At 41.6% G+C, this 24,414-nt stretch overlaps 1 protein-coding gene across 3 annotated transcripts in view; it reads right to left on the reverse strand.

Annotated features, from left to right (window-relative positions):
* Positions 1 to 728: 728 nt before the first annotated feature.
* RIMKLB (ribosomal modification protein rimK like family member B) overlaps positions 729 to 24,414 on the reverse strand; it is a 64,003-nt gene continuing 40,317 nt past the window's right edge. For 2 of the 3 annotated variants that reach the window (XM_064143402.1, XM_064143401.1), the window contains 4 exons: positions 12,675 to 12,905; positions 10,692 to 10,778; positions 7,540 to 7,743; positions 729 to 5,760 (listed from right to left, as the gene is read on the reverse strand). In XM_064143402.1, coding sequence (XP_063999472.1) covers positions 5,297 to 5,760; positions 7,540 to 7,743; positions 10,692 to 10,778; positions 12,675 to 12,905 — 986 coding nt within the window. In that variant the 3' untranslated portion in view covers positions 729 to 5,296. Of the gene's footprint in view, positions 5,761 to 7,539; positions 7,744 to 10,691; positions 10,779 to 12,674; positions 12,906 to 13,891; positions 15,382 to 24,414 lie in introns of those variants that run through there. The other variant, XM_064143403.1, reaches the window with a different exon arrangement.

Genomic DNA, 24,414 nt, shown 5'->3' on the forward strand with positions numbered 1-24,414 from the left:
GACATAAAACACATCACCTCGTTCTCCACAACCAGACATAATCATCCCTAGTCTTTAGCACATATATTCTCTGATCTTTCCTCTTTACGAGACCCTACTCTAATGAATTTCAATACATTAGTAGTAGTTTTTTGTACCTACAAACTCCTAATTGATGGAGTTAAATTTCATGTTAAGTTGGTAAATGGAAGTCATTGATCTTTCAAAAATCTAAGTTTAAACAAAAAAACTGAAGGCAAACTACCTTGAAGTGATAAAGAGTAGGTAGAAATAACATATTACTAAATGATCCCACGTGAGGGGACATTGCGTTTGTCTCACCCAAGTAAAGCAAAGAACAATGAGAGTTTTCTTAAAGGCCAACATGTATGAGAGGAAATAAAGAATAAGAGTAAGATTTTCTCTAAATGACATCGCTGAATCATTCACAAAAGTTTAACCAAAATGAACTGATGGGACAGAAGGAAGGCAGATAAGTTAGCAAACGTATGGAAGTTACAGTAAGATCAGAAAAGAGTCAATTTACCTGACAATAGGTGGGTTTTGGATGTCACCAAACTGCAGCATTTACCATTTTACCCGCTTGCATTAATGGGGGGAAAAGTTTAGGAAGGAACATTCTCAAGGACTTTTCACTCTCGCCATCAGAAAGGGGAGAAGGGAAGGTTTTCTCTGGATTGATTGACTTTTTTGGCTCCTGAAAAGTTTTGCAAAGAACAGTAACAAAGTGTGAACTGTTAGAATGTATTTCTGTAGAAAAAAGGGAGAAAAAGTCACCAAAAATCAAGCAACAACAAATCCCACCCAAAATCTACACATGATTTGTGTCATTGTTTTAAATAAATGAACAAAATAAAAACCTTTTCAACTCAAAAACTGGAAACAAAGAGAGGCCTGGAGACCTCCCAACAGCAGGCCAAGATCCACCATAAGAACGCTCGCAAAAATCACCCTCAAACATTTACAAAAGACGGAAAGAAACAAAAGAAAGGCAGCAAACACCTGTTTATAAATCCTGCAGCGTTCAGTTTAAAACAACTCCTAAAATAGTGAAAAAATTAAAAATTAAAAAGACAGTAGCAACAGAAGTTACCTGTCCGAGCACCTACTATTCCATAGAGAGTACAGGAGTGGGTCGTGTGTCTCACACCAGCCATAAAGCCCATAAACCTTCTCAAAAAGAGCAAGCCATGAGAAAGATACTGCACATGTGATTTGTTTTCAAAGTCTCTCTAAGCCCTTAAGGTCCATTATGTATTTAACTGACAGGATTTTTACAATAAGAGAGTGAAAAGATTTAGCAAACGTCACTAGTTCAATTTGTTTGATTCTGAAGTCCAGTGCGACATCTGATGGAGTATCTCCTTTGCATCAAACAGACAGAGATGATCCAGAGGTTATTTCCTAACTACTAAATACAAAGCGGATCAAAATGCTCTAACCATCAGCTCAGAATAAAAACATTAACGGTCCACATACATATCAAGCATTGACATTGTGTTACGGATGAAGTGGTGTAACATTCCAAGAGAAAGTTTTTATAACACACATTAAAGCAATAAAGATACAATTAAAGATACAATCTCTGCATTGATACAGTAAGACAGCAATTATAAATGTGGTAAGTTGAACAGAAGAAAAATCTCCAGTATTACAAAAGACAAATTCCATCAGATACTTGCAAACAGAAGTTGGCAACTGGCCCCTTTTTAACATAAAAATATACAAAGATAGTTGCACCACTATCAGCTGTTTTGGCACTACTGTAATCCAGGGCTATGGAGACCATGATTCCAAACCCATGTAGGGAGGTAGTGTTAGCGCTACTATCTGGAAGTTCAGCATGTGTTTTTCAGCATACAGAACTGAAGGAAACACAATATACGATGCTAGTATGTGGCAAGTTCACCTTCAGTGGCAAACACTGCCTATTTACTACAGCCTATTTTTATGGGTGCTTTTTCCCTTAAAGTAAAAACAAGACACTCCCCCTTCACACCCCTTGCCCATTCTATACATTCCACTATTTCAAGAGCAATGGATAAGTAGGGAGTAAACGCATGGGAAGAGTGTCCCCACTCATACCAATGAAGCAAGGTTTTCATACAGTACCGATACCCAGTGTCTGAAAACAAATGTATATGATAATTCATATCCTGTCCCCTCCGTGACTACTATCTCCAAAAGAGCAAAGAAAGCACCGACCACAGAGGAGCATCTTATTCCAAGGGAGCCAAACTGTAAATCTCTCAATCCATTGTTCGTCTCCCCCGCCAAAAAATCTTATGTTTACTTCACAAATTTACTACTGTGAGATGTAAGATGGACATTCTAAGAATGTGGTAGGACTGCAAAGTTTCCATGAGCTACAAAATACTATGGAGACTCAGGAATAGTCTACAATGTTCAGTTACCAGCCTTTTCTTTAAAAGATGTTTCCTGTGATAGAGAGGTCTCACTATACCAGCTTGCACATCTACTCCCCTCCCTATCATTATTCCACATGTGCTCAGTGTGGAAAGATTGATCCTATCACATCTACCAGTAAAAAGCAAAAGGAAAAACACACAGAGTTTGGCTCAAGCCAGCCAAACAAACAAACAAAAGAATCAACAGAAAACCTAAATCAAGCCAAAACAACCACCACCCCCCAAAATTCCCCTTCACATAAACAAGACCAGAAGAACCTTTGGAAGAGAAAGTTTACTGCTCAGTGACTAGAAAACTGTTTCATGTTCTGATTCTGAAACTCTTCATGAAAGTTAAAGACTTTTATATTCTTCAGATATAACCTGTGAGCTTGAAAGCTCAGGAACAGACTTGAAAATACCTTTACTGCTGAAGATCCTTTTGTTGCTGGACCAGATGGTCCAGTCTCCTGCTTAAAACGAACAGCCAACCTTTCACTTGATTTTAATAATAATATTTAATTCTACAAAAAAAAAGTCATTTTATTACATTCCTTTAAAAATAAAATTTTTAAAAAAAATCAAACTGTACAAAGAAGCATGATCAAACCTCCATAAAGCAGGTTAATACTGTTTTGTTTATTGCCTCTTGAAGACTCTCTGCATAGTGTCCATTAGTTGTGTTTAAGGTCCAAGTGCAGATTAAACAGCAGAGCAGCAGAGAGGTGAGGAAGGGTCACAGAGGTGGGCAGTGCAGAGCCTCAGAGTACATGGGACATGCTCCATTAAAGTATCCAGAAAACAGTAGCATTGCGCACACACAACCCCCCCCTTCAAACAAAGCCTATTGTCACAAGATGGTTTTTCAATTGTGTTTAACTTCACTTTTTCTTTAGAAAAACTTAAAAGGTTTATCTTGTTATACATATATATATGTATGTGTGTGTGTGTGTGTGTATATATATATACATGTATTTCCAAGGCTTTATGAACCCAGAGAAAGAAAAAGGAATGAAAAGGGAAGAAAAAGAGGAGGAAAAGAAGGGTGAAGAGAGGGAATGAAAAAATGGACTTGGTATCTATTTTGGTTGTCTTCTCCAAAACAGCTCAAGGATAATGAGAAAACGCATGGCCAGAAGGACTAAGGAAAACTTGGCAGCCTGGAAAAAATAAGCCCTAACACAAAAAGCCAAAATCAAAAAGAAATAAAGAAAAGCAAATGAGCACACACAAACACACACAAGTGTGTGCACTCACACCACACACACATAAAGGTTCAGGATCAATTTGTTAATTGTTTGTGGACCTAAGTTGTTTTAATTTGTTTTATCCTTTCATTCTGGCTCAGCTACTTTCTTTCTTTTTCTCTTTTTCTTTTTTTTTTGTGTTTGTTTGCTGTTAAATTTCACTGCTTGAAATCTGCCGCATGCTTCCTAAAGCTAAGAATTCAGTAGTTCTCCCCAGTCATACTCTTTGGATTTCTGCCAACAACAGCTTTTATTTCAGTGGGGAAAAAGTAAGCCTGGTAAGCACTGTAAGAACTGCAGCTTTATTCTAAAGTACTTCTTGATGTCTGATCACTTTCAACCAACTTTGCCCTCCTCCACACCATACCATGTTTCCCCCCTCCCCAAAAGAGTAGGGGAAAAGAAAAAAAAAGGACAAAAGAAAAAAATAAACAAAGCAAAACAAAACCCCCAAACCAACCAACCAAAAAAACCCACAAAAAAACCCACAAAAAAACAAACCAACAAGAAAACCATGACCACCAACAAAAATAATCATAAATTAAAATAAAAACAAATAAACAAAATGCTGCCCCACCAACAAAAAGGCTTTAACTCAGTGGTTTTTCACTTTGGCCGCTGTTAAAGATGCAGGCATAGAGAAGGGAATGTTGGACTAACATGTATTAAAGAAAAAGAAACATTAACATTGCAGATCTCTCTCAAAGACTAAAACACTAACAAATACAAGTTGATGCACGTTTCTTTAAACTAGTGTAATTTTTGTTCACATTGCATTAAACATTATTCCGTACGCCAAACACTACAGTGCTGTTTATCTCCTCCAATCATGCAAAAAAGAGTTAAAATTATAACGTGCCAGTTCCGCCACAAATAGAATATGACCAATTTGCCTGCTCATTCCAATCCAAAATCAGGATTTGAAATGAGAAAACACACAAGCACTAAAATTCCCCTTCAAAAGCTTTATAAAGAAATATTGACACAAACCTGCCAATTAATACCAAATTGGCACAAATGACAGATTTGCACAGAAAGCTCACACTAGTCAACTGACACTTCTCAGCCTCATCATTTGAAAGACCATATCCTGCAAGGTTAAAAAGTGATGACTTCAAAACGATGCTGAACTTCCCACTCCCATCTAGAGGAGCAAGAACTGCAGGTGTTCAGATATCTGCTATTTAACACCTTCAACTCATGTGGAAAATGTGAGGCACACAGCAATTTACAGGATTAAGCCATATGGGGGTAGAATGGACTTAACTGGTCCAGTAATACACAGAAGTTTCTAGAGAGCTGCCAGACAGCTTTCTGAAAATATTCTGGTATGAATCATACTTCAAGTGCTTGCCTGTGAACACATACGAACTGTAATATGTCTGGGGATCAAAACAGTATCCAAATAAAATTCCCACTTAGGTTGTAAACTGAGCATCTTTATTAGAAAACTGATGCTGAAGAATGGACACCACTTTATGTTCTGCAAAGAAGTAGGGGCAGCAATCACAGTAAGCGTGCCTTTTGCTCTCCTGATTAACACCCCCTCCTCTGAGCTTCTCTGATAAACAGCATTGCAAGTTGGTTTTAAAAAAAAATTTTACAAGAGAGAGTTCTGGTGTCATCTATTTACACGTGGCATCACTCCACAAGAAGTTTGATCTCATTGGCTAACAGCTGGTTCATGTTGAATAGAGCCCCCGGGAGCTTGGAGAGCAACTCTCTCTCGGTGGTCTCAGGGTCGCTGTCGACAGAGCTGGAGCTAGCACTCATATTGTCGACAGCGGCACTAGCTGGAGGGCCCAGCTCTGGCTCACTAGTTTCACTTGCCGTGGACACCACAGAGAGCAAGGACATGCGCCGCGTCAAGCGACCGGGGGTAAGGAGAGAAGCGGCATAGTCCGCTATGATACCAGCTACATCTAGATTACAAGCCTTGTCAAAGGCGATGAAACCTACATTTGCGTTGGCCTCACAGACGTAGAATGAACCGTCATCCTTCATCAGCAGGTCAATACCGCACACGTCCATCCCCAAGATGTTGGACACCTGGACTGCCAACTGCTTGCCTTGTTCACTCAGTGAGCACATCATCCCTACGCCACCTGCAAGAAGTGAAAAAAATCCAACTCTCTCTCTGTGGTCTAGCGACAGGTTGCTTCATGTTTGGGAAGTTCCAAAAGAAGCCTGCAAGCATAATGCTGACGACTCAGAAAGCAACCTCCTTTCCACAGTGAACACTAATGAACTTAAAAAGCCACAGCAGCTCAAGATCATGACTTACTTTAAAAAGTTAAGTGCCCACTTCTTTAGTCATGAAAGATATTTTAATGATCCTACAATATTAAAAAGATGACCTAACAAACTACTCTTGTTACTTCTAAGGGAGAAGCCTTCCATGAATACTCCTAAGTTATCTCAAGAATCCATTTATCTTGATTAAATCAGGTGTCATTGGATAATCTGTAGTATTGTGTCCAGTTCTGGGCTCCCCAGCTCAAGAGAGACAGGGAACTACTGGAGAGAGTCTAACATAGGGCCACAAAGACATTTAGGAGGCTGGAGTATCTGATGAGAAGACACTGAGAGACCTAGGATTCTTTAGTTTGGAAAAGAACAGACTGAAAGAGGATCTTGCCACTATCTACATGGTGGAGGTCAAGAGCATGGGGCTGGGTTCTTTTCAGTGGTGTCCAGGACATAGAGCAATAGGCATAAATTACAGCACAGGAGGTTCCACCTGAACATAAGGAAAATCGTTTTGTGAGTGAGGGTGCTGGAGCACTATACCAGGCTGCCCAGAGAGGTTGTGGAGTCTCCTTCTCCGAAGCCATTTCAATCCACCTGGACATATTCCTGCATGTTTCACTCCAGGTAATCCTGCTCTAGGTTGAACTAGATGGTCTCTTGAGGTCCCTTTTGACTCCCACTATTCTGTGTTTCTGTCATGAGGCTACAGCTCTGTCTGATAAAATTGAGGAGTAAAGGGATTAACATCTGCTCACATCCCTTTCAGCTTGCTATCATAGGCTACCACCTCTAAAGCAAGAATTAGGGACCTTCAGTTGGTCCAGTTCACAGTCCCTCATCAAACTTCAGACTTCATTTAACATGCCATTTTAGTTTAAAAGCTCATATCAATAACAAATAAAAACATTTAGTAGAAAAACCTTTCAAGCTCTATTTCCTCAGCATCATGTAGTAACTAAAACCCCTCTGGCATTTCGACTAAACAAAACCTTAGTACACATGAACACATTTTATCCCCTCCCTACTCAGATTCAGTAGAGTTTCAGTGATGCAACCTCAGTCCTCCTTCCTTATTCTATCCTCAGAAACCACCATGGTTTTACACCCAAAGCTAAGCCTGAGCATACTACGATCAATGCAGCAACCTTCCCCCTCTTGCCAGAGAGTCTTCAGGGGAAAAAGCTGCAGGGAGGAGCCTGAAACTTAAGGCAGCAGAGCCTTAGGAGTACAATGCAATCCAAATGTTTATTGCCATCAAGTTTCCTCCTCTTGCCAACTGACTCTCTCTACTTCCCTTAGCCTCCTCACTTCCTTAATTTTCTGCTCTTCTTAACAGGATGAAATAAATTATAACACTGCATTAGTATGATGCTGCCCCTACCAGATCTGTTGCTCTGTGTTCCTAGAACTTTCTACCCATCCTATCCACCTCATACCTTGAGTAGAGACAGCCTCTCCTTCTGTTTGCTCAACACACATTCCACTTATTCCTCACTCTCCTGTTTCCTCTGTAAACCCTCGAGAGTAAGCACAATTAATACAGAACAAAAACTGCAGCTTATTTCAGTTGAGTTTGCGATTTTTCGAGTGGATTGGAAAATTCTGACCAAAACTATGAACAATGCTTTTCCTACCAAGTGAGCAGTTACTCTGCATCCTCCCATCTGTTGAGCAGCGGAGCATGGTGCCCACCACACGGCCTCCTACTACGATGACACGCACATCCTTGCCGTGAGACTCCTTAACGTATTTTTGAAATAAGTAAGGGGCATCATGACGGATCAAATGGCTTAGGTCAGCCAAATGGTGCTTGTCTCGTGCCAGGAACACAGCTTTACCTGTATGGAAAAAGTAACATGGGAAGATAATAACATGAGCTGTGTGACCAGTGCCGCTCATTCTGTAGTTTATGCCCATTTACTAATTCTCCTGTGTTCCACTGCTTCAGTGCTTCTAAGTGCTTAAACATTAACAGAGTTGAGGAGCTACATGAGGAGGTTAACAAAAGAAAAGAAAGAAAAGAAAAAATCACTTAGACAAAGGAGGTAGTCTTGTAATTTCAACTCCTTTTGGTACAATTCCTTAATGAGGAAAAAAGCAAGTAGTACGTAAGAAGCACATGACATTTAATTGGCAACACCCTTTTGCTCATCCAAGCATACTGGACCCACAGACAAATTGGTTCCTATGTGTTTAAGCTGTAGAGAGAACTGCTGAATACCACAGAACTAAGCACTCTGTGAAGTCCCTAGTGTGCCACTGCAGAACCAATCACTTCTCTGTCGGAAAGTTGCTGAGAGCTGCTCTTCCCAATACTTGGGAGCTTGCAACTCCAGAATGAGGTTTTGCTGTGGAACTGCTATGTTCAAAGGAAAACATTAGACTCCACAGTATTCACGATAATTTTGCAGAAGATTCCACAAGATATAAAATTAATGGAATGTACTGCAATTTTTGGAACACCCCCAAACAAACAAATAAAAACAAATCAAACATAAAACCCCACGGTAACACAAACAAAACCCAACCAACCACACCCCCACCATGCAACAACAAAGGAATCACCCAACAAAATTAGCAGAAATTAGCAGCTTTTCTGTAAGCAAAGATTCCTAGCACTTGAAGGCTTTTAACCTAAATCTGGTAATTTCATTCATTTCTAGAGCACATCAAAGACTTCTTTGTTCTTTTCCAATTTTCCTAGTAGTGATAAAAATCACTCCTGAAACAGACTACCACTTTCCACCTTCTTTCTAATCTCACAAGTTGTCATCCTTTCCCATCTCTAGCTACACTTCCTAACTCCTCTTCCCCTTTCTTAAGGATTTTTTTACGTGTCACATTAGATTTATGTTTTGCAATAAGGTCACACAATTTTTTATGGCATAATTGTTACTCAATTGTGCTACAATGTTGGAAAAAAAAAAACAAAACAAATTATAAATGTTTAGTCAGAAGAACAGAAATACAGCAGTAGCAGAACTAAGAGAAATAACACGTGAAGAATTCCACCAAGTGCTTCAAACTCTAACTGAAGCAGCCTCTGCTTCACCAGGATTTAAGGTCTCTATAAAACCGACCACTGCTTCAGGAACACGGAAGTGCTCATCACAAACAGAATATCAGAATGTAGCCTCAGAAAACATGACAAGAAAGCAAAAACCTTCAGGTCCTTTTTCTCATTCCAAACTTCAGCTTTCCTACAGGCACTTCATATTTATCGTATTCCTAAAATGACATAAGATGAATGATGCCTTGGAGGGGAACTATTTTGCTCTTGGGAATTATGAGGCAGAATGACATCTTGGCAAAAGTAAGATTGTCATGTTTGCTACCCCACCAAACTACACAAAAAATGGGCTTTTTCTTCAACCAGTACCTATGACCATGTTTGCCCGATTTTGTTTTTTTTAATGAAATTGGCAAATGTTTGCTCTTCAATTAATGTGAAAACGTTTCCCCAGCTCTCTTTATGTGAAAGGTTTTGCATTGTGCATAAAATACAATAAAATGTCTGGAATTTAAAGCACTCTAAAGCAGAACTTGAAAACAGACATTTATATGAATATTTGCTTAAAAGGAGTAAAAAGAAAGGAAATAGACACAAATTCTGTAACTATTTAGTAGATCTTAACAGAGGTGGTGGCAAGTTGAACCTATTGTCTGGGATATTCCACAATTGTCAAACTGATCTTGCTCAACAACAAACTCCAACTTGGCACCATAGTTCTATTAGCACTTTAAAACCGTATCAACATAATGCCAAGAAGCAGGTCTGATCTTCTTGTGTCCTCACTCTTCCATTACATCAACACAAGGTTCTGTGCAATCAAATGATAATTAGACTAAGGAATTATTTGAAGTAAAAATAACACATTGCCATTCATTCAACTTAAGTTCCTGAATCCATTTACTACAAGGCTACAGAAATGCTCATGCTAGCAGAAGAGATGCACCAGAGCAGCACAGAGTGGGAAGAAACTGATGCATAAGAAGAAGGAAGAAGCAATGTCATATTTTTATGCTTTTGTTTAAGGTAATTACTGGTTTGTGCACTTAAACATCAAATTCAGTCTCTTTTTATTTCTAGCATTTATTAAAGTAAGTTAAAAACAGTGCAACCTCCCATGTGAATAACCTCTGAAACAGATTTGAAACCTGGTTTCCTTTAGCAGATCACTAGCTAACACTAAACAAAATTTATGTATCATTTCATATTCAGCACTTAAAACTAAGGACTGGTATCAGAACAGTTTTATCTGAACCTGCTGTATGGTTCAGATATCTGAACCAACAGCATGGTCCGAGGTATTGCTCTGAAAAACAGAAATTCAGTCTGACAATACAAGTGATTTCATTTAAATCAGAGTTCTAACTCCAGCTGAAATCAAGTAGAAAAAAAGTGAAATTAAGATTGAATGAACTAAGATTCCCTTTCTTATGCCTCTAGAAACATGCCTAAAATCCAGGTAGGCTTCATTCTACTTCCCCCTAAGGCCAAACATTCCATTATTCCAGTTTGAAGCTCTCCTCACAGAAGTAGTCAGTGGCCCGTAATTTTGAATCCCTGTTCTCCTTGCTATGTCAAGACTAGGTTCTACTAAAACTGCTTCCCAGTGTTGCAACCTACTCAACACTCAGAATCCAAAGGGCGACATAATTTAGATGTACCACAAAGCCCAACACCTAACAGGAGACCTTCTGAACTACTATCCCTTAACATGACAAAATCTTGAGGAATGCTGATCAGAATATTCCTCGCCCTCACCCCTGACCTCACACCCACCTCGGTGACCCCGTGTGTTCTTCACCACCATAGGGAACTCCAGCACTTCCGCCTCATCAATCATTTTGGCAAAATTCTCATGACCACCTGGCAAAAAGAAAACCAACAACATTATGTGCCACCAATCTGGTGTGGATAAATTTGGGATGTAATTGCCATGCAATTCTCCCACCCTTGTAGCTTAGCTAATGCAGGGAAAAAAAGAACTATCAGTGAAGAACAACTTGGTCATAAAGCATGATCAGATTTTGAAGGTATTTGTGATCTGTGGGATACTAACTCCTACTTCCTTTGAAATGGAAGAGTCAAGCTGACAAAGACCTCTTGATCACAACCCCAAAACACTCAATCCAATCTTCCAAATTTTAATGCCCCAAGATTCCACCATCTTCTTCCAGTTTATTCCCTTTGCTTTTCCAAGTACCGCCTTTTCAAGTACCTAGCAGAAGAATAGTGCAGAAGAATAGCACAGAAGAATAGCACAAATATAACACCAGTAACAGTTCCATCCAAACTACTAGCCAGGAAAGCAACATGGAATATAAAAGACAAGTGATCTAGAGAGCAGCAACAACCCAGTCTTGTCACTTCACCTCCCCCCTTTCCATGATTTAAATTCTCCTGCGTAAAGTCTCCCTATTTTCTAAAGTAGTATTTCAACCTTTTCCTCTCACTACATCTGCAATGACCTTAGACAGTAGCTTTTAATGACCAGTCACATGACTATGGTTGATTCTACTCTATTCTACTCTACTCCTAAGGTTATTTGAGTTCAATTCAATTAACAGAAGGCTGACCAGAGTACAAGAAATACAGAAAAGACAGTCAGCAGACAAAGGGATGCGACCCCTTTAACAGCATGTGCTGTAAAGCAGAGAAATTGAGCCAAGACACTGGTCACAAAGCCAACAGCAGCCATTGCTACCCTGCCATGGATTTTAATGTGCTTCATGGAATAACATGTAATTCAGCACATCCTGTTTCTCTTGGCAAAGTCAGCTCCCAAACAAAAGACCAAACAAAGAAGTCACATTTCTGTCAAATTCCAGAGGCAGGTATTAAAACAAATGGCAGGCAGTTATGAACAAGACATGTTCTGCAACTACTTCATCATTCATGGTCTCCGCTTACCCTCAAAATATTACAGACTCCTTATTTTCCCAACGAACTAGAACAGCCACATCTACAAAGAAAAGCTGTGTTTCTTCTCAAAGGTATTTTCACAGTAATTGAAAGAAGGAGTAATTCCCAGTAACTGGGAGAAAATCATGGGTTTGTTTTTTTTCCAAGTTTGTTTGTGTTGTCAAGTACTGGTATCTCCCAGGAAGGAAAAGAAGACTGAGAGGTATCTCTAATCCTTTAATATATTGTACTTAGAAGCAGAAATAGCATCAGGGTAGCTCAGATAAATGCTTCCTCCAATTTGTACTCTGTCAAGAACCACAAACTCTGGAGGAATGCACAAGAAACATCAGTAAACAAATGTTCTGCTAGGGAATAAACTCTAAATAAGTGTTAAAGTTGAATGCAAGGGCCTGTACTTTCTTTTTGTCCATTCGCAATAACTAATATATTTGCAGATTTTTTAATTCCTATACAATTTTAACCTACTTCCATGTTTTACCAAAGTCTAGATCTTTATAGCATCCTATGACATTTAGGTCCCAGAGTTTTTTCCTACTACTTCAGATAATTGCCAAAGAGTTTACAGTGGTTTAGCAGTAACAGCTAAAGTCAGTTGCTTGGGAGGTTGATGTCCAGTTAAAGTGCTCTTCCCCAAGCATCACAGCTAATCAACAAAGCCAAAACCAGAACCTGAGTGTTTTAATTTAATTTTCCTTTCTGGTTACTGAATACTTTTCTGTGGAACCAGCCTCATGCTACTTAATTCTACCCATTTCCAGAAAGAGTTTCATCTTTTACACTACAAAAATATAAATTATGGTAGGCAACTCTGCCATCCTTTTGATCCAAATATCTTACCATATGAAAAAGTGTCTGGAAGAGGCACACCATGGCCAGCAAGTTCTTGGAATGTCCAGAACTTGTTAACACAGTTGAGGATGGCCTGAGGACGATTCATCAATCGACATCCCATCTTCTCAAGGTGGCGAAGGACTGTGATATCACTGTCACTCTGGACCCAAGGTGTTGGTACACGCACAACCACCACTTGTGGGTAAGCAGTGATGAGCTCCCCATTCACTCGGAGACCTAAAGAAGATAAAAACACGCCTGTCAATTACAAAGTCTTCAGAAAGTGAACAGCCAAAGAAAGACTGCACTGTCTGAGAAGTAGCAGACTTCCACAGTGAACACTGAAACAGCACAACTCTCCTAAAATGCCTCTTGTTAATTGCACTGCCTTGTACGTTACTCTTGATCCACTTAAAGCTGAGACTAGGCAAAGAACAGACTGTATTAGAGCACCCAATCCTGAACTCCTTCCCATGGTGAAGGACTTTGTTTATAGGTGGACACATCATCCTTCGCTTGTGTTAGCTGCACAGTGCTTCACAGCAGCAGCATCAATAGCTCAGGAGGCTTCTGCCTTCCACCACTGGTTCTTGCCTATGTAATCAGTTCATACCTTTCCCAGTCTCAGCTGTATTGATCCCTCTGTGTTATCACATTACACAACATATTGCCAAAGTAACAGAAATTACAGATGACCCATAATAAAAAGAAGTATTTTTAACACAGATCACTTCAACCACCTGATTTATACAAAGTAAGCTACTCAGAATTAATGTTATCAGATAATAGGGCAGCACCCTGTGACACTAAGGCAAGAGCTAATGTTTATAAATATCTAAAGGGTGGGTATAAGGAGGATGTAGCCTGTTGGGGTTTAAACAGGATTGAGCAGGGTTGGGCAGCACTGAATAGTCTGAGAAAATAAGGAGAGTAAGCAGGATTGAGTAACTGAACTGATAAGAAAGCACAACTGCAGAGGGGTGGCCTTGGGAGGCTAGCAGAGAAGCTGAGGGAGCTGTGAGGAAGGCAGGCTGGTCAGCCCTGGGAACAAGCAATGTTGTGGCTAAGTTGCTGCAAAGGGGGATTAAGGGGGGTAGTTGGTCAGGTCTGCCTCTGTGCGTGTGACAGCCCATTTCTGCCTATGTAAGCCTATCAAAAGTACACGCCCTTGTACCGAACTCCATTATATAGGTATCACACTTAGCTTCAATAAACAGATTGACCATTATACATCCCATTGGTGTAAGCCTGGTGTCTCTCCCTCTCCCATGTGGCCTAGAAGAGACGCCAACTCGACAGCAGACAGACTCTCCTCTGTGGTGTCCAGTGATAGGACAAGGGGCAGTGGACACAAACTGGAACACAGGAAGTTCCGCTTAAACATCAGCAAAAATATCTTTTCTTTGAGGATGGCAGAACACTGGAACAGGCTGCCCACACAGGTCACGGAGCTTCCTTTTCTGTAGATTCCACATCCACCTGCATGTGTTCCAAGATGATTTACTCCAGGTGATCGGGCTTCAGGAGGGAGTTTGACTAGCTGATCTTCAGAGGTCCCTTGCAACCACTCTGTCATTTTGTGAGAACTCAAAGAGAAGACAGCTTTACCATCATGACTAATGTATTCCATAATCATGATCTACTGTTTTACAGCATATGTCTTGGAAAATGAAAAACTGAAAGACAGGCTGCAGGAACAGGAATACAACAGGACTGTACAAGAAGGCATCAAGCTCAACAAAGAGAGCCTAGCATATGAGAATGGGGAAAGGCAAAGAGAATTTCATATTTGTTGTGTTTGCAATACATTCAAAGTAAAAGTTTCTGACTTAAATATAAAATACACAGCTCATTCTGCCTTTCACAACTTAAGGGTTAAAAAAATGAAGTAGCTGAGCTGAGAAATCACAGCGCATTTTTATGCCTATCGAAGGCCAGCTGCAACTATTCAGATCCAGTCCATATGAATTACCACCCAACTTTACTTCAAAGGTGCTACTTTTCAAATATCAACTTCCATCTTCTCAACCTCAAACACATATTTCCATTCAACAGATTTCATTTCAAGGTGCATTTAAATCAGGGAAGGTAGGTGGGGTGAAGAAAAAGGAGAGTATCCCCTTTTTTGTACTTCTGATTTCCTTTTCTTCTCCCAACTCCAACATCTGTTTTAGAGTTCATCTGAAATATTATGAAGCAACCACTTAAATCCCAAAAAGGAAGTAGAACCATGCTATCCAGTCCCTCAAGGGGACACAGAACCACACTCCAGAAAAGGCCAAAACAGAAACATAGCCAAGACTTTTTTCCAGTCCCCATTGCCATAATTGCACAGAGATGAGAAAATATAAGCAGATGGGTGCTCTGACAGTTCACCTCATTAGCACCAGGCACTGTCACATTGCAGCTGACATGACTTGTGTGTTTAAGCAAGCAGGCTTCAGACATACACACCCACCCCATTTTACAGATGCATCTCAAGCAGGACTGAAAGCACAATGTTGCTAAAAACTTAAGCAAGATGTGAACATCGCAAATCTTCAGAGAGAAGAAAGGTACAGATTCAGCAAACAAAATATATTTAACTTATTTGTTGGATTCCACCCTACATGCGTATTTTCTCATTTAGGTGCATGCCCACTTACACCCACTGTTGCCACTGGAATTGTATGCATAAGCACGCTGTCTAACAACCGTTTTACAATGCACTATATTCCTACACAGCCCCCAAAATACCACTGGATCTTTTCTGTGAACCAAAGCTACAATGTTCTAATACATCACATCTCAGTATATTTGGTTGATTTGCTTTCAAGTCACACCAATGCTAAAGTTTTGCACCACAGAGTCTAAAAAAGCAAACCAGCAGTTTGAGGAGTTGTATATGCTGTATCAGACCAGTGTCAATTCTGACAGATCACCATCCACTTCCTGCCAAAAGTGACTTAGGAAGTACAGCAATGTTAGCAACAGAACAGTCCAAGTTTTTCCTCCAGATTCAATAATTTTCTCTACTCTTCTCCTCAGAAGGAAAAGTTATCTAAGAGGGGCAGGAGAGTCCTGGCACTGGAGTTGGCAGGGCTCATTAGCCAGGCTTTAAACTAGATATGAAGGGGGTGGGTGAGGCAATTACTCTCTCTGAGAAGGAGAGAGTGGGAAGGAAACTAGGGACAATTAGGGAATCGAGAGCCCAGCTGAAGTGCATTTACACCAATGCATGCAGCTTGGGTAACAAGCAGGAGGAACTGGAAGTCCTGGTCCACCAGGGTGATTATGATATAGTTGCCATTTCAGAAACTTGGTGGGATGACAGGCATGGTTGGAGTGCTATAGTGGGGGGATACAGTCTCTTCAGGAGAGATAGGCAAGGGAGAAGAGGAGGAGGGGTGGCCCTGTATATTAGGGAGTCACTCCATGCCACTGAGCTTGAGGTGAGGGACGAAGGGGTAGAGATCTTGTGGGTTAAAATCAGAGGGAGGACAAACAAATCTGACATCCTGGTTGGAGTCTGTTACAGACCACCCAACCAGGATGAGGAAACAGATGAGATATTTTACAAACAGTTGGAGGCTGTCTCAAGATCATCAGATCTTGTCCTTGTGGGTGACTTTAACCTGCCAGATATCTGCTGGGAACTTAATTCAGCAGAGAGGAGGCAGTCCAGGAGATTTCTAGAGTGCATGGAGGACAGCTTCATGACGCAGCTGTTAAGTGAGCCTACTAGGGGTCAAGCTCAGCTTGACCTGCTGTTCTCCAACAGAGAAGGGCTGGTGGGAGTTGTGACAGTGGGAGGTTGCCTGGGGTGTAGTGCTCACGAGAGAGTGGAGTTTTCAATATGCAGGGAGATAGGGAGGCACTACAACAAAACCCACATCTTGGACTTTCGGAGGGCAAACTTCAATTTGCTTAAGAAACTTATTTCCAAAGTCCCCTGGGCAGCAGTCCTTGAGAACAAAGGGGTCCAGGATGGTTGGACCTACTTTAAACAGGAGCTCTTGAAGGCACAGGAACTGGCAGTTCCCATGTGCCGAAAGATGACCCGTTGGGAAAGGTGACCAGCCTGGATGAACAAACAGCTCCTGAAGGAATTGGGGGGAAAAAAAGAGCATGTATCACCTCTGGAAGGAGGGGAAGGCTTCTCCTGACATGTTTAAGGAGGTGGCCAGATTATGCAGGAGAAAAATTAGAGAGGCTAAGGCCCAGCTAGAACTTAGGCTGGCCACTTCCGTGAAAGATAATAAAAAGCACTTTTATAAATTTATCAACGCTAAAAGGAAGGGCAAGAAGAGCCTCCACTCCTTACTGGACCAGGAGGGGAACACTATAATTGATGATGAAGAAAAGGCTGAGGTCCTGAATGCCTTCTTCGCCTCAGTTTTCAACAGTAAGGAGGGAGGAGTTCAGGGCAAGTGGCCTCTTGAACTGGGGGATGGGGTCGGGGAGCAGTGTGTTCCCCTGGAAATTCATGAAGAATTAGTTCAGGACCTGCTGAGACATCTGGACACCCACAAGTCCATGGGACCAGATGGGATCCATCCCAGGGTGCTGAGAGAGCTGGCAGCTGAGCTAGTCAAGCCACTCTCCATCATTTTCCAGCAGTCCTGGCTCACCGGAGAGGTCCCAGGAGACTGGAAACTGGCCAACATGATCCCCATCCACAAGAAGGGTCAGATGGATGAACCTGGGAACTACAGACCTGTCAGCCTGACCTCAGTGCCAGGGAAACTGATGGAGCAGGTTATCTTGGGGGTGATAAGAGCACACCTGAGGGATGGCAAAGGGCTCAGGTCCAGCCAGCATGGGTTTAGGAAGCGCAGATCCTGCCTTTCTAACCTGATCTCCTTCTATGATCAGGTGACCCGCTTGGTGGATGTGGGGAGGCCTGTGGATGTGGTCTATCTGGACTTCAGCAAGGCCTTTGACACTGTCCCCCACAGCAAACTGCTGGCTAAGCTGTCAGCCCGCGGCTTGGATGGTAACACTCTGTGCTGGGTTAGGAACTGGCTGGAGGGCCGGACCCAGAGAGTGGTGGTGAATGGTGCCACATCCAGCTGGCGGCCAGTCACTAGTGGTGTCCCTCAGGGATCTGTGCTGGGCCCCATCCTCTTTAACATCTTCATAGATGATCTGGATGAGGGCATTGAGTCAGTCATCAGCAAGTTTGCAGATGACACTAAGCTGGGGGCAGATGTGACTGAGTTGGAGGGCAGAAGGGCTCTGCAGCGGGACCTTGACCGCCTGCACAGATGGGCAGAGGCCAATGGGATGGCATTCAATAGCTCCAAGTGCAGGGTGCTGCACTTTGGCCACAACAACCCCATGCAGAGATACAGGCTGGGGTTGGAGTGGCTGGAGAGCAGCCAAACAGAGAGGGATCTGGGGGTGCTGATTGTCAGCAGTGTGCCCAGGTGGCCAAGAGAGCCAGTGGCATCCTGGCCTGCATCAGGAATGGTGTGGTCAGCAGGAGCAGGGAGGTCATTCTACCCCTGTACTCTGCACTGGTTAGACCACACCTTGAGTACTGTGTTCAGTTCTGGGTCCCCCAGTTTAGGAGGGACATTGAGATGCTTGAGGGTGTCCAGAGAAGGGCAACGACACTGGTGAGAGACCTCGAGCACAAGCCCTACGAGGAGAGGCTGAGGGAGCTGGGATTGTTTAGCCTGGAGAAGAGGAGGCTCAGGGGTGACCTTATTGCTCTCTACAACTACCTGAAGGGTGGTTGTGGCCAGGAGGAGGTTGCTCTCTTCTCTCGGGTGGCCATGCGCCAGAATGAGAGAACACAGCCTCAGGCTGTGCCAGGGGAGATTTAGGCTTGAGGCGAGGAGAAAGTTCTTCACTGAGAGAGTGATTGGATACTGGAATGGGCTGCCCGGGGAGGTGGTGGAGTCGCCGTCCCTGGGGCTGTTCAAGGCAAGATTGGACGTGGCACTTGGTGCCATGGTCTAGCCTTGAGCTCTGTGGTAAAGGGTTGGACTTGATGATCTGTGAGGTCTCTTCCAACCCTGATAATGCTGTGATACTGTGATACTGTGAAACCCCAAAACCAACACTCAGTTCTCTACCCTAATAGACAACAGTTTATAAAACAAAGAGAAGAGCTACTCAAGGAAACGTGTAACTTGAATCACAGCTACTGACATGCGCCATAAAAACTAGCTGCAGTCTCCCAGCAACACAGCACTGCAAACGCAAGCAGCTTTATTAAAGAAAAAAGGAGACTCAGATTCTGCCATTTTGGAACAATCTGGTTTTCACTTGGGATTCTCCAGTTAACAATCAATTTGCTGGTCACTACTGCCAAGTGGGCTAGTAATATTTATTCATTATCATGTGCTAAAAGAAGTAACACAGAACATACCAATGCATACAATTAACTTATTTTCCAAAGAACTGATTCCTGAATGCAAACACAGATAAAGGAAAAAAAGATATGTTACTTGAAGAGTGGTTAAGAAGCAATCTTAACCTTAACAATTTAAGAGATAAAGAATGAAAAATTTACTTGAAGAGGGAATAGAGTTAAATCCAGTTGGTGGATAGTCACAGGGGGTGTTCCCAGGGCTCAATACTAGGGCCAGTTCTCTCTAAAATCTTTATTAATGCTATGGATGAGTAAATATGCAGATGACACTAAGCTAAGCTGTGAAGGAGAGTTGATCTGCTTGAAGGTAAGAATATTCTACAAAGCCTGAACAAGTTGAATTGAGAGGCCAAGGCCAACTGTATGAGATACAGTAAGGCCATGTGATGGGTCCTGCACTTGGATCACAACAACCCCATGAATGCTCAAGGCTCGGGGAAGAGTACCTGGAAATCTGCTCTGCAAAGACCTGGGTGTATTGATGCCCAGTTTGCTGAATGTGAGCCACCGTGTGCCAAGAAGACCAACAGCATTCTGTATCAATAAAAGGAGGCTGAGGGAAGCCCTTCTGGGTTTCTACAATTCTCAGAAAGGAGGTTGGAACGAGGTGGGTGTTGGTCTTTTCTCCCTAGTAACAAGTGACAACACAAGAGAAAATGGCCTCAAGTTGCTCCAGGGGAGGTTTAGGTTGGGTTTATAAGAAATTTTTCCCTGAAAGGGTTCCCAAACACAGGAATAGGCTGCTCATGGAGGCTGCTGAATCCCTGTCATTGGAGGTGTTAAAGAGATGCTCAGATCTGGTGTAGGGGTATGGTTTAGCACCAGACTCGGTGGAGTTAAGTAAAGGTTGGACTTGATGATCTTAAAGATCTCTTCCACCCAAAACAATCCTATAATTCTATGAAAAGGACATTTCACACTTATCTAGTGCTATGAACTTTACCAACATGAAACAAGCATTTTACCACTGTCTGGAGAACAACTTCTCACATTACCATAAAACATTTAGGTAATCATTCACCTTATGAGATAAAAACTCCTGAGTTGGAATATCAAACTATAAAACCACATATGATTTCTGCAATTGAACAAGACCTGTTCTTTCACTCAGCAATTATCAGCTTTCTTTGCTCTTTCTCTGCAATATTAAACTCTCTAAAATGGCACACAATCAACCTTTATCATTATACACAGTATCACAGTATTCAGACGATAAAGGAATTTTTGTAATGCAAACATGAGAATAAACCTGAGCAGTAGCACCACATCCCTCTACAACAAAACATCTCAAATTTCTCTCAAAGCCAGCTCAAAGCAGCACATGATAGAACTGCTTGGGCAGACGCACAATTCTTTATTAGTCTGCCCAACTGGTCTGCTGTTTTTAATTCCCAAAGAACAGCAGGTTGAGCTTAAAGTGTAAAGTAGCTGGTCTCTGCTAGAGAATGCTATCACATGAACATGTGAAGTCCACAGAAGAGGTATATACAGAAAGACTTCTTTTGTTACTAGAGAATTCAGAAGACATGTATTCATACCCTAAGAAATCTCTAAGACAGCAACACCTAACATGGCAGAGCATCTTCGCTTTGAAAGGCACTTAGGATGACCACTGCCTCTCAACAACCTGATTTAGTACAATTTTAGACTTTTTCATGGAAAAAAAATAAAATCTGAAAGTTTCCAGTCCTCATTCATGCATCCATAGCTTTTAAAGCACCTTCTATCTTCTTCCGTACAATTAATTTATCTCATCATCACAAGTCCTCAAAAAGCCTCACTCTTAAAGAGACTTACCATTACGTGGCAAGCATTTCAAATGAAATGCCCCAAAATACAGACATACAAACAAAACAAGAGTCATCCTGGCTTAGAAAGTTGTTGTCCATCAGCTATGACACCTGTATGATTTTCCCCTTTCTACAGTAAAACACAAGGCAAACCACTTAAACTCAGTCCTCAGTGAAGAGAGTCTACAATAATTAATCTCACAACACAACTGGGACAAGCTAAGAGCCCAAAGTCAGGCAGTGTAACAGTAGCCCATAAAGCTTGCATATCAAATGTACTTCCACAAGTCAATCACAAGCAGAGTACACAGGTTCTTAAAATGCAGCCTTTTGCCTTTTCCAACCCATAACAACTGGGGCTTCATCTACCCAGTTATCCCACTTTCTTACGCTTTAGGAAGTCCTAAGAAGCACTTCTGCATTGATGGCATTTTGGATAGCTAAAAAGGAGCAAGATTTCAAGAAGCTGTGTCTGGCTTCACAACCAAGCAGCATTTCATATTGTTGGACATTTTTGAAACTCAATCAACTCAGTTTGCACTCTACACAATGAAACAATACATACCTTTTCATAGAAATTACACAGCTTCAGAATACAGTTTAAAACCTCAAAGATTTGCAAGGACATCAAAATTAGTACCAGCTTTTACAGATTCAAGGAACCAATGAATCATTTTGGTTGGAAAACATCTTTAAGAGCCCAACTACAATCTAACTCTGCCAAGTCTGGTGCTAAACAATGTCTGTCCTACCACATCTCTGCATTTCATAGACACCTTCAGGGATGAGGATTCAACCATCTCCCTGGGAAGCCTATTCCAGTCTTTGAGAACCCTTTCAGGGAAGAAGTTCCTTCTAATATCTAGCCTCCCCTGGTACAACTTCACACCATTTTCTCTCATCCTATTACTAGGGAGAAGAGACCAGTACTTGCCTTATTTCAACCTCTTTCAAGAAGGTCTACACTCAGCCTTCTCTTGTCCAAGCTAAACAACATGGTTCCCTCTGCTATTGATCCAGCCTATTTGGATCCCTCTTGTGGTCGAGGGTTGCCAAGCCCTCATTTGGACAGAATTGTGGCCCAAGGACCATCAATCAAGCCCACGGCACCAGCTGCCGTCCCAGCTGCTGTTCACAGCTGTGGAAGAATTTCTCCCACAGCGGGGCATGAGCTGTAAACATGAGACCTTGTTATGGGAAAGGGTCCTTGAAGCTAGAAGGCATTGTGAGCACCCCCACACATCTGCTGAGGGCTGACCCTGCCAGACCCCTGGGGTGGAACCGAAGGTTGTTTTATAAGGAATAACCTATCTGTGCCTTACACATAACTTTGAGCCAATCTGTATTGTCCACTTGTGCCAGCCCCAGTCTGGCTGGATACACCTCCTCTGAACACTATTTAAGACACTGCATTACTTTAGTAAAAGGGCACTCGCACTCGCACTTGCACTGCACTGATCACACTGATTGGACTGATGCACAGAAGCTATAGAGTCGACTCGTCAGTGCCCCGATCCGTACCTCATCAGCCTCCAGACCGCCAACGTCCAGCTTGGCTTGTACCCGTGGAAGCTCAGACAGCGCGCCCCAATAACCTCTGAATTGTTCCAGTCCACAATATTTGGGACTTTCAAACTGACTCCGGCCAGCAAGTAACTGAGAAACTCGATCTAAGCCAGAATAATCTCTCAATAAGCCTACCAGTGGCACTTTTATGCCACAGACTCTCTTTCGAAATCTTTTTAAATCTTTGCTAAATTCCCAATTTGTTATACATAGACATTCTGTAATATAATCTCACAACCGCATACAAAGAACTTGTGGGGTAGTTGTAAATAAGTTTGGGGAGGGGGATTCCTAGTGTATATAATATTAAATCTTTTAAACTCTTTTAAAATTCGGCCTCATATTTCATTCCCCCAAACCCCAGACAAACTCCTCTGCAACACCTCTGTAGAGACTTCCTATCCTGAAACAGATCAACACTCCCACCTTAGCGTCATCTGCAAATTTAGGTTGGGAGTCCTTAATCCTCTCATCCGTATCATTGATAAAGATATTAAAGAGAATTAATTACAGCTCTCATTATAGCAAACATTAGCCATTTTTAACAAAAAATAACTCTCAGTAATATTGAACAATTTGATCAAAATATTTTCATTCCAAACTATAGTTTTTGAGAATAGTCAAAGAAACAGAGTCACCAAAGCTATGAAGTACTTAGGAGTTAAATTCAGGTCTTGAAGTATTCTATGTGACCACAAAAACCACAGCCAGCTTCTCCAGTAAAATGGTACAACATGTAGCTAAATACTTAAGAGTATTTAGTACACAAGCAGAAAGATACCTAGAAAGACTTACTATTACATCAAATTACTAACAGCCATTTTCTATCTTTATGCCATGTCAATCATCAGTATTGATAGATTACAATAAATGAAAAGAATGAAGTAGCTGGAAATGTCAGAAGCTGTAGCCTAAGGAAGAAACCCAAGGGACACTGACATAAGAGGAACAAATATTAAACTTCCAAAGGAGGAAAGACTCCTAGATGTTATTTTAGAAAAAAATAAATTAGTTCCATGATGAAGAACACCAAGCCATTCAATCTGTGTGTGAAGAAAACTGTATCATCCTTGCCACCAATGACCAACAATGTTTCTAACCAAACACATCAGAAGAGCAGGAATGATGCACGAGAGGTGGGTTTGCAGAAGTCAGTGCTGCCAGAAATCCAGCAACATTCTTCTTTCAAACTGATTTTTACAGAATTTTCCTGAGAACTTAGTGATTACGAGAAGTGTCCAAGAGTGACAAAATACTTCAATTCTTTGTTGACCATGGATAGCTACAAAAGAAACCCTCACCTCTGCGGCCACACCCCCTACAAGATGCCACTTCTCAGAAGAATTCAACTTCAGTGACTGTCTCTAACAAAATCCCTAATACCAGGTGCTCTGAAATAAAAAAGTAAAACAAAGCTGGAGAAAAGTGTTTCGGTGTTCAGACAGATCCAGACACAACTTGTGGAATACAATTCTAACAGGCACAGCATATGAGTGGAGTAACACCTGGTTATTGTGCACAGAGTGTTCCCAAAACTAAAATTCTAATTGAGCTTTCAAAAGCACTGAACATACACCAGTTCCAATCACGTTCCCTAACAGGAATAAACAGAGACAAAAAACTTCCAAAAATCTACCCAGTCTTTTTCCTCAGAGATGTGTGCTTAAAGTCTCCAGCCCTCTCAACTTCATTATACCAATTTATTCATACACCCATGCATGGAGTTGCAAACATTTCCCAAATTAACAGTCACTCAGCCAGCAGGCTATACGGAATTCAACTTAATTTCACCAGGAGAAACAGGCTGGCCTTCCATCACACAAACCTTTCCTTCTGTTCTGAGGATGCTGCAACCTGCTACCTGCATTTTCCAACTGATCAGTTATTCTAACAAAAATCACTTTTTCCTCCAAACCTAGCCTTACTCCTATAAGGTGCACCAAAATAGTGAAAGTAAGGTCCTGTAAGGTACTCCAAAATACTGAAAGTATTACTGTTTCTGCTTCATTCATCCTCCCATTATCTGTCA

Source organism: Pogoniulus pusillus, chromosome 5, assembly GCF_015220805.1.
Source record: "Pogoniulus pusillus isolate bPogPus1 chromosome 5, bPogPus1.pri, whole genome shotgun sequence".
NCBI lineage: Eukaryota > Metazoa > Chordata > Aves > Piciformes > Lybiidae > Pogoniulus > Pogoniulus pusillus.